The following is a 15,525-nucleotide window of genomic DNA, read 5'->3' as shown; positions in this document are numbered from 1 at the left end:
TATCCGGGTGCCCCCTCCAAAAAAAGAAAAAAAAAAAGAGGTTGGCCCTGACTGGATAGCTCCGTTAGTTGGAGCATCTTGAAGCGAAAAGATTGCTGGTTCAATCCCTGGTCAGGCACATACAGGAACAGATTGATGTTCCTGTCTCTCTCTCACTCTCCCTTCCTCTCTCCCTTTAAAGCCAATAAATAAACAATACAACATTAAAAAATATTAAACAGCCCTGGCTGGTTGGCTCAGCGGTAGAGCGTCGGCCTGGTGTGCGGGGGACCAGGGTTCGATTCCGGCAAGGGCACATAGGAGAAGCACCCATTTGCTTCTCCACCCCACCCCCTCCTTCCTCTCTGTCTCTCTCTTCCCCTCCCGCAGCCAAGGCTCCATTGGAGCTAAGATGGCCCAGGCGCTGGGGATGGCTCCTTGGCCTCTGCCCCAGGCACTAGAGTGGCTCTGTTCGCTGCAGAGCGACTCCCCGGAGGGGCAGAGCATCGCCCCCTGGTGGGCGTGCCGGGTGGATCCCGGTCGGGCGCATGCGGGAGTCTGTCTGACTGTCTCTCCCCGTTTCCAGCTTCAGAAAAATACAAAAAAAAAAAGGGAAAAAATATTAAACACATTAAAAACATGAGGTTGACTATTAACATAACATCCATGGAGAGTAAAGGTGTAAGATTAAGAAATATTTAATAGAGGTGTGTGTGTGAGTGAACGCGCACGCACCAACTGCACATAGAGGTTGGGCGACCAAATGTCTGGGTGACAAAAAAGCATCCCTTATCTCCACTAGCCCTGCTAGAAGCTCCACATACAAATGAACTCTCTTTAAAGGAAAAGATAGTACCCCAGGTGTCTGAGAATATGCCTGGAGATCCAAGTTATAGAAACTCTAGATTAAAACTAACGTCTTTTTTTTTTTTTAATTTTATTTTATTTATTCATTTTAGAGAGGAGAGAGAGGGGGAGAGAGAGACAGAGAGAGAGGAGAGAGAGACAGGGGGGAGGAGCTGGAAGCATCAACTCCCATATGTGCCTTGACCAGGCAAGCCCAGGGTTTCAAACCGGCGACCTCAGCATTTCTAGGTCGACGCTTTATCCACTGCGCCACCACAGGTCAGGCAAAAACTAACGTCTTAATCTTTCAGTCATGAATGATCACTGTAAGAGTTGATTCTTTAGGACAAGCAAAATACTTTTTTTGAGATGAAAATCTACAATGACAAACTCTCATCACTTGCAAAGCTCTGACAAAGTGTCCTTGAATGCCCAGGTTAGGAAACACAGTACTGAGTCAGCAAACTCATGGGAGACCAAATGAAGAAAAACAGCCTAGTCATGGGAAGCCTAGGATGATAGCTGTGTTGTAGGCCCAGGAAGCAGCCAGCTCAGGAGTAGGCTCTCAGAGGCAGATCTTCCAAGAAAGAAGTGCATCCTGAGTTAGCTAACACTGAGTGGTTCCTGAAGTTCTACTATCTTGTGGACATGACTGAACATCTGAACCAGCTCAATGTGAAAATGCAAGGTGTTGGAAATACAGTCTTATCCCTTCAACAAGCAGTGTTTGCATTTGAAAACAAACTGGGACTCTTCATCGTGGATATTGAAACAGGTCGTTTACTGCACTTTGAAAAACTGGGAGAGTTTAAAGATGCATGCACAGCAAGTGACCCTGCTCAACATCTTGATCTCCAGCAGCTAGCGGGCTTCACATCTAATCTCCTGCAGTCATTCAAAGCACGCTTTGGAGAATTTCGTGAGCACACTCGTCTTTTTAAGTTCATCACCCATCCACACGAGTGTGCAATGGACAGTGCTGACCTGAGTTACATCCCCGGTGTCTTCGTCAGAGATTTTGAGCTACAAGCTGCTGAACTGAGGTCCTCAGACATGTGGGTGAATAAGTTCAAGTCACTGAATGAAGATTTAGAAAGACTTGCACGATAGCAAGTAGAGTTGGTGAGCAAACACAAGTGGGGAGAAATGAAAAAACTTCAAACCACGGACCAGCTGATTGTCAAAACTTGGAATGCGCTTCCCGTCACATACCACACACTGCAGCGTGTGAGTATTGCTGTGCTGACAATGTTTGGCTCTACGTATGCATGTGAGCAGTCTTTCTCACATCTAAAGAACGTTAAGACCAACCTACGATCACATTTAACGGATGGAAGTCTCAACACCTACATGAAGCTTAACCTCACCACGTATCAACCAGACTACAAAGCCATCAGCAAAACCATGCAGCACCAGAAGTCGCATTAATGGTAAGAAGTACTTTATTCATCATTGGTTAGCAACAGCATAACAACGTTATTAAAAAGAATTCAGAGGCTTATTGTACTTTAATAGTGTTGGTCTTACATAAAATGCACACATATACTTGTATTTAGTGTTAAACATATTGTATGGCTCTCATGGAATTACATTTTAAAATATGTGGCGTTCACGGCTCTCTCAGCCAAAAAGGTTCCCGAGCCTTGCTGAAGAGGTATGCTGAAGACCACACTGCCTGGAGTCAGTGGAGTCCCTTCTGCCAGGCCTCAGTGAGACTGCTGCCTATTGAGTCCAGGGCCCCAACCTTGCAACAGTGGCCTATTTTCAGTGCCGTGTGGACTCCTTTGCTGGCTCACCTCCCTAATGAGAACCTGTGTGTTTATTTGCACAATGATGGAATCTCTGTCCCTGTAAAATTGATTTCCCTGCAAACTGCTTCCCTCCAAAGCAACATGTCTATGGTTTAAATGGAAAATTCTACATTTGAGTCACTAAATTTTATAGTATTCCTTTTCCCTCACTCGACCCTCCAGATTCCTTACTGTGCTAGAGAAAATCCAGAGTGAATTTATAAGGAGACACAAATGGAGAGAAAGCTTTTATTTGCATAACAAATATGGGGAAGTAAGAAGAGGCATATGAGAACCAGATTAGGGTGGAAGGATCTGGTGGAAGAAGAGAAGACAGGGCTCTCTGGGAATCAGGCAGAAAGAGCAGAGGCGCATCTGGACTGCTCTGTCCTCACGCTCTCTGGGACTTCTCTTCCTTGGCTCATAGTTTCCGTTTCAGTGCTGGCCCCTTTCCTGGTATCACAGTCCCAAAGTGCTGCCTCCCCAAACTCAGTGGAGGACACAGCTTTGTACCCAAATGTGCTTGGCAGCAACTACTTAGAAGCTGTTACTTGTATTTTTTTTTGCAGCATTTATTGATCTTGACACCCTTGGACCGCCAGGAGTGGCCCCTCCTACCACCAGAGGACTCTGGTTTCTCTAATGAGGAACGTCCTGGCCAATCAATCCAAGACGGGTGCAGATTCTTCTCTAGGCTGCTGTCTCTGCTGTAATGTCCCCCCGGAGCAGAAGGTGCTGCTGCAGCAGGGGATGTCACCTGAGTTTTCAGGTACGTAGTCTGTGGTGAAAGAAAGGTAGGAGAGGAAAACTCAGCCCTCTGTTTCTCCCAGGTGCAGGTCTTTAAACTCCTCCATAGCCACTTTCCTTCCCAAACTAAAGGTACCACGGAATCCCATCTAGTGGCCTGCCCTCCTCCTTTCCCAGGCCCCACAAGTGCCCCTCACCCCCAGCCCCCAGGTTCTTAGTCCAGACCATCCCTCAGTCCCACCTGTGACTTCACGCGAAGGTGCACACTCCTCACACTCCCATTTCTTACTGCTGGATCTAAGAGAGGAGCAGTGCCTGTGGGTTCCATGGGATCCACATGTAGCACACAGCATAAGGCTCCACCTCCTACAGCAAGACAAGGAAGGGTTGTGGGCACAAATATAACACTAACTCCATCTCAGGATGTTCACTACAAGCTGGGCATTTGCTGAGGGCTTCTCAGGCACTTTTTCTGTACATTTTACTCATGACAAATGTGTGGCTGTGTGCTGACCCCAGGACCCCACAATCAGGCAGACATTGGAAAGGTGGATTTGGAAAGGAATTGGCCCTGCGTGTCTCTCCACTGCGCACCAGGAGAAGCAGAGTCTGCAGAGACCTGTTCACATGGGTGTGAGTCCGTCCTGGGCTGCTCAAAAATGGGACTTAACAATTATGTTTACCCTGAAGTCTGCAGGCAAAAGTGAATTATTTGCTCTTAAAAACTGTACCAAAGTCTAACTCTAAGATAGCACTGATGAAGATCTTTCTAACCAGAAGTCTTTCCCTACCCTTCGTCCTCAAAGCTGTCTCTGCCTTGTTCATATAGACAGATGGGGGCATCACAATGCTGATAGCGCTGATACAATTCTGAGAAAGCCCCTGGCTCCAGTTCCCAGGCAGCATCTCTGCAGTGGGAGAAGAAACAGTGAGTAAGGGACATGTAATTGGTTGGTGAAACCTTTGTCCACCTGGGAAGAACTAGGAAGACCTCAAACTAGCACAGCAAAAGAGTTCAACAGGCTGCCTGAATTTCAGCAAGGCTGGGTGGGTGGCCTGGCAGTGGGAAAGGGAAGCAGGATGAATAGAACATGGGGATTCCTTGTTCCACACTGGAATTCATGACCCTACCCTAACCCAGGGAATCCTGATCTCCAAAGCTCACTTTCCAAAAATGCCCCAACCCCCACCACCTTTTTTTAGTGAGAGAGAGAGACAGACACACAGACAGAAACAGACAGGCAGGAAGGGAGATGAGAAGCATGAATTTGTAGTTGTCACTTTAGTTGTTCATTGATTGCTTCTCATACGTGCCTTGATGGGGGTGTGTGTGGCTCCAGCCAAGCCAGTGACCCCTTGCTCAAGCCAGCGACCTTTGGGCTCAAGCCAGCAACCATGGGGTCATGTCTATGATCCCATGCTCAAGTCGGGATCTTGGGGTTTCAAACCTGGGTCCTCGGCATCCCAGGCCGACACTCAATTCACTGCACCACCACCAGTCAGGCCCTCCCCTTTTATTTAATAATTGAAATGGCCTGACCAGGTGGTGGCACAGTGGATAGAGTGTCGGATTGGGATGCGGAAGGACCCAGGTTCGAGATCCCGAGGTCACCAGCTTGAGCGCGGGCTCATCTGGCTTGAGCAAAGAGCTCACCAGCTTGGACCCAAGGTCGCTGGCTCCAGCAGGGGGTTACTCGGTCTGCTGAAGGCCCACGGTCAAGGCACATGTGAGAAAGCAATCAATGAACAACTAAGAAGTCGCAACACGCAACGAGAAACTGATGATTGATGCTTCTCATCTCTCTCCGTTTCTGTCTGTCTGTCCCTGTCTATCTCTGCCTCTGTAAAAAAAAATAAAATAAAATAAAAAAATAATCTTAAAAAAAAAAAATAATAATTGAAATGCTCTCCCTCCACCCCTTCCCTCTTTACCAGATAACAATGCCTTGGCTGCTTCTTAATTTTCTAAACTGTCCTCACACTCTCCTCCTTTCTAGAAATCTAGGCAACCCACTCCCTGGCTCAATTCCTGCTTTGGAGTTTCCACTACCTGTCTGGAATATGAATTCCCATTCTTAGCATTTCTTGAGGAAATTCTTCTCGATTGTTACAATGTGGACATTTGAAGAAATGCTTTGCTGATGTGTGGGCATATTTCTGTAAGAAAAACAATGAAAAACTTTCTGTTTGTAAAAACACTATGGCTGACTACCTTATTTCCACCCCCACCCTCACTTCACAAAGATGTTGCTTAAAAAAAATAATAACTTGACTGGGGCTTACAGGAAAAGGAGTTTGGATGGGTTGGGTGAGGGCTGCACATTCTGGTGTCAGACCAGGGGCCACAAGTTTGAGAGAGTTCCCAGGAGCACCTTAGCTGTCACCTCTGGTCATGGCGCTCAGGAGTGCTGACCTGGTATATACATGTTTCCCTTTCCTTCCACCCAAGGAAGCAAGGCTGATTTAGAAGCTACCTGACTCATTCTAGGATGAGTTCATTTGTTCTAGCCTTCCCGAGGATTTTGCTCAGTCTAAATTTCATCATGAATGAGGTCCAGAGACTGGGCTGACTTTCCTCTGACTGCCTGGAACCAGCTCTGCATACAGGCCTCCAGTCCAGATTGTCTGAGCATTCCCAAGCTGTCTGAGCTGGAGCAATAGAGGAAGGTCCCAGGGCGGAGGAAGCCTCACCTGTATGCACTGGCGGTGGTAGATAGTTTGACTACAGCATGGGCTCTGGATGTTTTCAACACTTGCTTGGGATAAGTCTTCACAACATAAGACACAGCTTTCCTCCCCCACACTCCCCCACTGGATGTCCTGTGTTGGGCGATGTTTTTCACAAAATGATCTGTGGCAGAGTAAATAGCTTGGTTTTGATTTGATGGAGTTTTCCAGCTGCTTGGCCTAGGGAGGGCAATCACCTGCTCAAGCTAGTGCCCAGCAAACCTCTGTGCTCCAGCGTGGAGAGGGGGATGGGGGGGAGAAGGGGAAGGAGGGAGAAATTGAAGGATAACCTTCTCACAGCTGCTCTTCCGAGCTATTGGAAGAGACTATCTCCACAATCTCTCTCTTTCCTGAAAGCCCCACTTCGTTCTGAGCCGCTAGGAACCTCAGCTGTTTGTAATTTAAGAAGGGGACGGGAAGCAAGAAGTAAACCCCATGAAATTGCCAAGTCGACACTATTTCTCATTATGAAACAGAGGGGACAGAGTCAATGGTGAATCAAAACAGGCCCGTGAGAACTGGACTCTGATTTGATTAGTGGCTAATTAATAGCAAGTCGCAAAAGGGCAGCCGGACTTTTCCCCTTCATCGCTCACTTGTACTCTCCAAAAAATTGTGAAAGGCAACCCCTTTCTTGTCCACAAGGAAGATGGAAGTTTCTGACACAATGATCCTCCTGGCAGTTGATGGCGGCTCCCTTTTTCTTGCACACAAAGCAGATCTGCAAATGAGATCCCAGGCAGTGCTCAGGGCCTCGGGGAAGACAGACACATCATTCTCTGAAATGAAAATTCTGGGAAGCAACAGCCATTCCCTTTCCTTGGTGGAACAGAAGGCTCAGGGGCTTCAAAGAGCATTGACTTCTTTTTTGTTTTCCCAGGATGTTGCTCCCTCTCCTCACTTAGGATACTACACCCCAGAGAAGCGTGAAACTTAAGGACCAGTGGGGAGGGGGCTGTGGTAAGGGGGTGGGAGGAAGGGTGTGAAGAGAGACAAATATAAGGTGACGGAAAATGATTTGACTTTGGGTGATTGATGGTTATACAACATAATCAACTGTTCAAATGCTATAGAAATGTTTACCTGAAACCTATGTACTCTTTATTTTATTTTATTTTATTTTTTTACAGAGACAGAGAGAGTCAGAGAGAGAGATAGGGACAGACAGAAATGGAGAGAGATGAGAAGCATCAATCATCAGTTTTTCGTTGTGATACCTTATTTGTTCACTGATTGCTTTCTCATATGTGCCTTGACCGCAGGCCTTCAGCAGACTGAGTAACCCCTTGCTCGAACCAGCGACCTTGGGTCCAAGCTGGTGAGCTTTGCTCAAACCAGATGAGTCCATGCTCAAGCTGGCAACCTCGGGGTCTTGAACCTGGGTCCTTCCACACCCTAGTCTGATGCTCTATCCACTGCGCCACCGCCTGGTCAGGCTGAAACCTATGTACTCTTATTGACCAATGTCACCCTGTTAAATTTCATTTTCTAAATTAAAAAAAAAAAAGGACCAGTTGGGAAATCCAGGAGTTCTTTGACTTCTAGATGAGCAACAAGGGAAAAGAACAGGAGTGATCAGGAAGGTATGAAAAGAGGCTTCACCCAAGGCCCCCATTCCAGGGGTTTCTAACCTTCCGAGAAGCCCGTGCTGCCTCCTTTTTGATGTCTTCAGGCAGGAATCCATGGAAACCTCTGTTAGACTGGCCCCGCTGAGGCAGCTTGCTAGATAGAATCTGGGAGGGCAGCAGAACCAGACTGTCAACATTGATGATCAGTGAAAAAGTGCATTGGGGTGCAGGAAGGCAGAATAGAAATATAGCTTGGCGGAATATATATGTATTTATAAGGTAATTTACTTAACAAAGACTTACATAGCATTAACTATATGTAGGATGCTGTTCTTTTCAAGTATGAAATTTAATCCGCATAGAAACTTTAAGAGATACTTACTATCATCACCCCCATTTTATAGGAGAAATTATGTGACATATTGAAGCCCACAGAACTGCAAAACCTGGTTCTTACGCACTTCTGTGCTGCTTCTCATTTACTGAGGACTGCTTTTGTGTGCTGAGCATTTTAGGGAAACACTGCCTGTGTGCTTACTCATTTTATGCTCTCCACAGCCCTGTGATATGGATGCTACTGTGATCCTCATCTTATCGAGGAGGCCACTGAAGTGCAGCACGGTAAGCATGGCTGGGGTCACACAGCAAGGAGGCAGCAGAGCGGCATTCACTTCCAGGCCCACAGAACCCACACTCTTGCCCCTCTGCGGTACTGCCCCCTGGTACAGAATAAATACTCCTCTCAGAGTGTGTTCTCTATCTCTCAGAGTGTGTTCTCTATAGGAAGGGAAATAGGATTTTACAATGTTTTTGTTTGTTTGTTTGTTTTCTGAAGCTGGAAACAGGGAGAGACAGTCAGACAGACTCCCGCATGCGCCCCACTGGGATCCACCCAATACGCCCACCAGGGGCGATGCTCTGCCCACCAGGGGGTGATGCTCTGCCCCTCTGGGGCGTCGCTCTGCCGCGACCAGAGCCACTCTAGCGCCTGGGGCAGAGGCCAAGGAGCCATCCCCAGCGCCCGGGCCATCTTTGCTCCAATGGAGCCTTGGCAGCGGGAGGGGAAGAGAGAGACAGAGAGGAAGGAGGGAGGGGTGGAGAAGCAAATGGGCGCTTCTCCTATGTGCCCTGGCCGGGAATCGAACCCGGGTCCCCCGCACGCCAGGCCTACGCTCTACCGCTGAGCCAACCGGCCAGGGCCAGGATTTTACAATGTTTTAACTGTAGTCATTCTGCCATAGCTAAGGGGAGGAATGGAGCTTTTCTTTAAAAATACACTTTAAAGGGCCCTTTGGTTCTGCAAAGCTCCCAAAGCAGAGTCTAGAATGGGAAATCAAGGGGAAAGAAGCTAAACTGTTATGAACTCATAAACAGTGCACGTGTGTATGTATTGTAAGAACATCAGCACCCCGGCCCCACTCCAAGAATCTTCCAATTACTGGGAGGGTGCTGGACTTCCGCAGTAATGATATGTAATGTGAATGGGGACCCAGGTTATTACAGTTGAACATGATAGAAAAGGTGGCCTTACAAGGTTAGAAAACTTGAGGACACTTGGATTATAGCTGTATGTTCCCAATTAGGCTTAAAATATATCTATTTGAACATTAATTAACTCAGGGCTTTAGGACTATATGAGTGATTTCTGTTTTATGCTTTTAAGTATTGTTTTCTACAATAAGCACGCATTATTTTTATAAACAGAAAAATCAACAGTTAAAGATTAGAAATAAGATAGATATCCTTTGCCTGACCAGGTGGTGGCGCAGTGGATAGAGCGTCGGACTGGGATGCGGAAGGACCCAGGTTCGAGACCCCAAGGTCGCCAGCTTGAGCGCGGGCTCATCTGGCTTGAGCAAAGAGCTCACCAGCTTAGACCCAAGGTCGCTGGCTCCAGCCGGGGGTTACTCGGTCTGCTGAAGGCCCGCGGTCAAGGCACATGTGAGAAAGCAATCAATGAACAACTAAGAAGTCACAACGCGCAACGAGAAACTGATAATTGATGCTTCTCATCTCTCTCCATTCCTGTCTGTCTGTCCCTGTCTATCTCTGCCTCTGTAAAAAAAAAAAAAAAAAAAAAAAAAAAAAAAAAAAAAAAGATAGATATCCTTTAATAAGGATTTAATACTTTTTTGCATCCTCTAACCATGGAATACCAATTAGCTATAAAAAAGAAAAAACTAGCCTGACCAGGCAGTGGCGCAGTAGATAGAGCATCAGACTGGGACGTGAAGGACCCAGGTTCAAAATCCCAAGGTTGCCAGCATGAGTGCGGGCTCATCTAATTTGAGCAAGGCTCACCAGCTTGAGCCCAAGGTCGCTGGCCTGAGCAAGGGGTCACTTGCTCTGCTGTAGCCCCCAGGTCAAGGCACATATGAGAAAACAATCAATGAACAACTAAGGTGCTGCCATGAAGAATTGATGCTTCTCATCTCTCTCCCTTCCTGTCTGTCTGTCCCTATCTGTCTCTGTCACAAAAAGAAAAAGAAAAAGAAAATACTAGATCAATATGTTGTATATAGAATGACCATAAAAAAGCAAAATACAAATACAAAACACTGTGTATACTGTTTATTTTTTTGTTGAAATGTATATGCTTGTAAATGTACTCAAATTAACCAAGACCCGACACCAAAACCAGACTGGACTTACAAGACAGGAAAAATCACAGACCAATCTTTTTCATGAGTATATATGTAAAAATTAAACAAAACATTATCAAATTTAATCCAGTACCATATAAGAAGGATAAAACATCATGACCAAGCAGGATTTATACCAAAAAATGTGAAGTTAGTTCAACATTATAGAATTCAACTGATGTAATAAATCATATTAACAAATTAAGGGAAAAAATCATGATCATCTCAACAGATGCAGAAAATACATTTGACAGCATTCAACACACATTCGTGATACCCTCCAGCAAACTAAATATAAAAGGGAATCTCTTCAATCTAATGAAGAGTCCATGAAAAACCTACAATTAACATTGTATTTTAATGGTGAAGAATTGGATATTATTCCCTAATGTTAAAAACAAGACGAGGATATCCACTCACATAACTTCTATCCAACACTAGATTGAAGGTCCTAGCTAGTACAAAAAAGGCAAGAAGATGAAATAAAAGACAAAGAATGGAAAGAAAGAAATAGAACTGTCTTTATTCACACATAACATAATTGTGTACATAGGAAATGCTAATACATTTACAAAAACACCAAAAAAAACACCCCAAACAAATCCAAAAACCTACTGAACTAATAAGTGAATTTAACAAGATTGCAGGATATAAAATCAATGTACAAAAATATATTGCATTTCTATATACCAGCTAGAAACCTGAAAATGAAAAATTTGAATACCACTTATAATAGCATAAAATCACAATATATTTAGAAATATATTTATCAAAAGATGTGCAAGTCTTTGTCAGTAAAAAAAATTGCTAATGGTGAACTACATATCATGTCGATGGGATTCAATATTCTTTGTCCATTCTTCAAAGCAATCCCCATCACAATCCCAAAAGGCTTTTTTAAAAGAAAAATTTAAAGCTAACTATAAAAATTACATGAAAAAGAGAAGGACCTGACAGCCAAAACAATCTTGGAAAATACGAAAAATTTACAATACTTAATTTCAAGACACTATAAAGCCACAATAACCAAGATGGTGGTGTACTGGTGTGAGGATTGACATACAGATCAATAGTATGAAACTGATCATTAAGATGCACAGATATAGCCTGACTGCTGGTGGTGGCATAGTGGATAGAGCGTTGACCAGGGACGCTGAGGTCCCAGGTTCCAAACCCCAAGGTCGCCAGCTTGAGGGCAAGCTCATTTGGCTTGAGCACAGGCCTAACGGCTTGAGGGCAGGGTCGCAGGTTTGAGGGTGGGATATTAGACATGATCCCATGGTTGCTGGTTTAAAGCCCAAAGTCGCTGGTTTGAACAAGGGGTCACTGGCTTGGCTGGAGCCCCCAGTCAAGGCACGTATAAGAAGAAATCAATAAACAACTAAAGTGCCACAAGTATGAGTTGATTCTTCTCATCTCTCTCTCTCTTCATGTCTTTTTCTCTCTCTCTAAAAAAAAAAAAAAAAAAAAAAAAAAAAAGGTGCACAGACATATGGTTAATTGATTTTGAAAAAGGCACCGAGATACCGGTAATTCAGTGGATAGGCAAAGATTTCTTGGGACACACAAAAAGGCACTAACGATAAAAGAAAAAAAAAAAGATAAACTGGACATCATCAAAATTAAAAACTTTTGTTCTTTGAAAGATCATAAAGAAAATGAAAGGCAAGCTACAATAGGAAGAAAATAGTTACAATATATCTGAAAAGAGATTTGTATCCAGAATATGTAAAGAACTTTTACAATTCAGACAAAAGAACTCAACTTTTAAAACCAACAAAATAGGCCCTGGCTGGTTGGCTCAGCGGTAGAGTGTCGGCCTGGCGTGCGGGGGACCCGGGTTCGATTCCCGGCCAGGGCACACAGGAGAAGCGCCCATTTGCTTCTCCACCCCCCCCCCTTCCTCTCTGTCTCTCTCTTCCCCTCCCGCAGCCAAGGCTCCATTGGAGCAAAGATGGCCCGGGCGCTGGGGATGGCTCCTTGGCCTCTGCCCCAGGCGCTAGAGTGGCTCTGGTCGCGGCAGAGCGACGCCCTGGAGGGGCAGAGCATCGCCCCCTGGTGGGCAGAGCATCGCCCCCTGGTAGGCAGAGCGTTGCCCCTGGTGGGCGTGCCGGGTGGATCCTGGTCCGGATGCCGGAGTCTGTCTGGCTGTCTCTCCCCGTTTCCAGCTTCAGAAAGATACAAGAAAAAAAAAAAACCCAACAAAATATTTGTATAGACACTTCATAAAAGAAAATATGTAAATGGCCAATAAGTACATGAAAAGAAGATAAACATCTTAAGTCATCAGAGAAATGCAAATTAAAACCACAGGGCAATAGCAATACACACCTAGTAGAATAGCTACAATTAAAAAGATGAACAATATCACGTTCTAGCAAGATTATTGTACAACTGGAACTTCATAAATTGCTAGTGGGAGTATAAACTGGTACAACCACGTTGGAAAGTGATGTGGCAGCTTCACATAAAGTTCAACATACATACAGTCAGTATACAACCAGTAAATCCACTCCTAACAGAAGGGAAAATACATTTCACAAAAAAGACTTGTATATGAGTATTGACAGCAATTTTATTGATAATGACTCCCAAGGAAACAATTCAAATGTTCATCAACAAGTGGATAGATGAGCAAATTAAAATATATTCATACAACAGAATACTGGGGAATAAAAAAGCACAAGCTACCAACAGATGCAGCAACATGGATCAATCTCCAAAACACTGCATTGAGTGAAAGAAGCCAGACACAAAAGAGTACAAATTGTATGATTCCATTTATATGAAGCACAAGAATAGGGAAAAGCTATCTATGGACCAGTGATTGTCTCTGAGGGGACTGACGGGAAGAGAGCAGAAAGGAACTTTATAGGGTGATGGAGATATTTATTTTGATTCAGTGTTTATTATATAGGAATATACATATATATAACATAAGTACATTCTACAGCATGTAAATTATATCTAATAAAGAAAGAATATTGGGAAAAAAATAACTGGAAGGGCTGTTGCTAGCATTTGCAACCGGGGAGAGGGAAAAAGATGGGAAATATTATTTTGGGAAAAGACTTCTCATTGTACATATCTTATATATACTGTTAGGATTTTACATTAGATACAGATATTACAATTTAAAGATTAGATTTTAAAAGAAAAAAGTTATTAAGGAGAACAAATATGGCTATCGATCTGAGGCTGGAAGCAAAAATGGAGAACCAATTGTACAGAAAAAGCCATGAAACATTCAAAGCAAAGAGGGCCTTATACTCACAAGACAGAAATAGTGCACACTGAGATTGTCTTTCTGAAGAAATTCCCCTAATTTTTCGGGATCCCCAGGTTCTCGAAGGCATAGCCGGCATACTGAAGGAGAGAATGTTAATACTTTACTTTGGGAGCATAACCATCTAAGTACCAGGAGGAGAAGAGTATTGGGAGGGTCATTCTGACAAGGTCAGAGGTTGGAATAAAATGTTATTTGGTATCATTTAGGTCTTTATATAATTTCAGCCACACTTGAAGGGGTTGGCTACAACTGCTCAATTCTTTTTCTTTTCTTTTTTTTCTCTTTGTCTCAAGTGGCCTTAGTTAACTAGTTTCTTGAACTTTGGATGTGACATTTAAAGATTACAGACCCTGAGTTCTTTAGCATTTTAGAGAATCTGGGAAGGAAGCAGGATTGACAGTGAGAGGAGCAATTCAGGTGGTCTTTGCTGAGATTGGGAGGCAGCATCCTAACAGAACTTCCAGTCATTCTTACCAGGCCCTGAAGATGGCTTCTTCTGGGTCACCCTTCTCATCTTGAAAGACTTTCTATATAAGAGAAGGAAGAAGTAACAAGGTGGTCTTTGAGGATCCTGTCAACATCCCTTGTAGCATTTCCTTCAAAATGCCATCCATGGGTCTGATGAAATACCAGAATATCTAAAGGCTAACACATCAACTTATTTTTCTATTTCATATATGCATATATATATGTATTTTTTTAGATGAGAGAAGGGGAGATAGTGAGCAGATTCCCACATGTCCTCCAACCAGGATCCACATGGCAACCCTACCTAGGGCTGATGCTTGAGTACCGAGCTATTTTTAGTGCCTGAGCTGGGACCAACTGAATAATCCTCAGTGCTAGGGGCCACGCTGAAACCAATCAAGTTGGCTGTGGGAGGAAAAGGGAAAGAAGGGGGAGGGCGAGAGAAGCAGAGGGTCACTTCTCCAGTGTGCCCTGACCAGGAATTGAACCCAGGACATCAATATGCTGGGTTGATGCTCTATTCACTGAGCCACCAGCCAGGACCCTATTTCATATTTTTTCAAAGCACAAAACAACCTACTGAATTGTTTGAATGTGAGATAGTAACCATCTTTCCATTCCTGGTGCCTGCATTGCCTGTGTTGACTGAATCAAAGTAGCAGCAAACACCCTTTTACTGTTTCTTCTACCAGTTACTCTGAATCTCAGGTGGTATCACATTCACAAAGCTTAATACAATGACACTAAATTTAAGAATTTCCTATTGCTAGCCATTATTCTTGGCTCTTTACATGTGTTACCTCAATGAATCTCCAGAATGTTTTAAGTGGGTGCCATTATTATGCATATTTTCCAGATGAGGAAATGGAGGCACAAAGAAATGAAGTAACCTATTTCAGGTCACCTGGTTAGCAGGTACTAGAACCAGGATATGAACCTAGGTTGTAGGGTTCGTGAGTCAGCGCTTTCCTTCTAGGGATAGTCCTAGGAGGACAGATTACTGGGTAGCTTCCACAATACTAATGGTATGTGCTTCCACACTACCCAACCCTAGCCCCCAAGTCTATGCAAAGAGGGAAAAAATTATAACACATATCACAGGCCATTGAATAATTTATCCCAAATTCCCTTATGTTACCTACTCTACCTCAATCTTTGACATTCCTTCTTTTTTTGTGTGGTCTTCATCGCTGCAGGTTCTCTCTCTTATTTTCTATATTATTATGAGAATGATAAAGGCTCTTTTGGCTATAAAATAAACATATCTTGGTCAGTAATTTAATTCTATAGTTGGCTACAGGGTCAAAGCAGCAGTGCATTTCACCTCCCAACCCATGTGACAGAATATAAGGGACCCACCCAGTATCAATGCTAGTAATAGCCAGTAATTAAATTATGTCAAAGACTGTTCTAGACATTTTACGTGTTAACACACAACCCCCTGCCCCCATGCAATAGGTGCCATTATT

At 44.1% G+C, this 15,525-nt stretch overlaps 1 protein-coding gene across 1 annotated transcript; it reads right to left on the bottom strand.

The window, feature by feature from the left end:
• Nucleotides 1-3,162: 3,162 nt before the first annotated feature.
• On the bottom strand, nt 3,163-15,244 carry PHF7 (PHD finger protein 7). Its single transcript, XM_066244319.1, is given in 11 exon segments — nt 3,163-3,342; nt 3,344-3,393; nt 3,604-3,728; nt 4,154-4,270; nt 5,413-5,519; nt 6,054-6,213; nt 6,686-6,810; nt 7,721-7,822; nt 13,574-13,665; nt 14,063-14,115; nt 15,204-15,244. Coding segments are annotated over 11 exon segments (1,152 nt in total).
• Between the last annotated feature and the right edge of the window lie 281 nt (nt 15,245-15,525).

The sequence above is a fragment of the Saccopteryx bilineata genome, chromosome 10 (genome assembly GCF_036850765.1).
Source record: "Saccopteryx bilineata isolate mSacBil1 chromosome 10, mSacBil1_pri_phased_curated, whole genome shotgun sequence".
Taxonomy (NCBI): Eukaryota; Metazoa; Chordata; class Mammalia; order Chiroptera; family Emballonuridae; genus Saccopteryx; species Saccopteryx bilineata.
The sequence above is the reverse complement of the archived record's forward strand: the minus strand, read 5'-3'. Positions and strand labels throughout refer to the sequence as shown.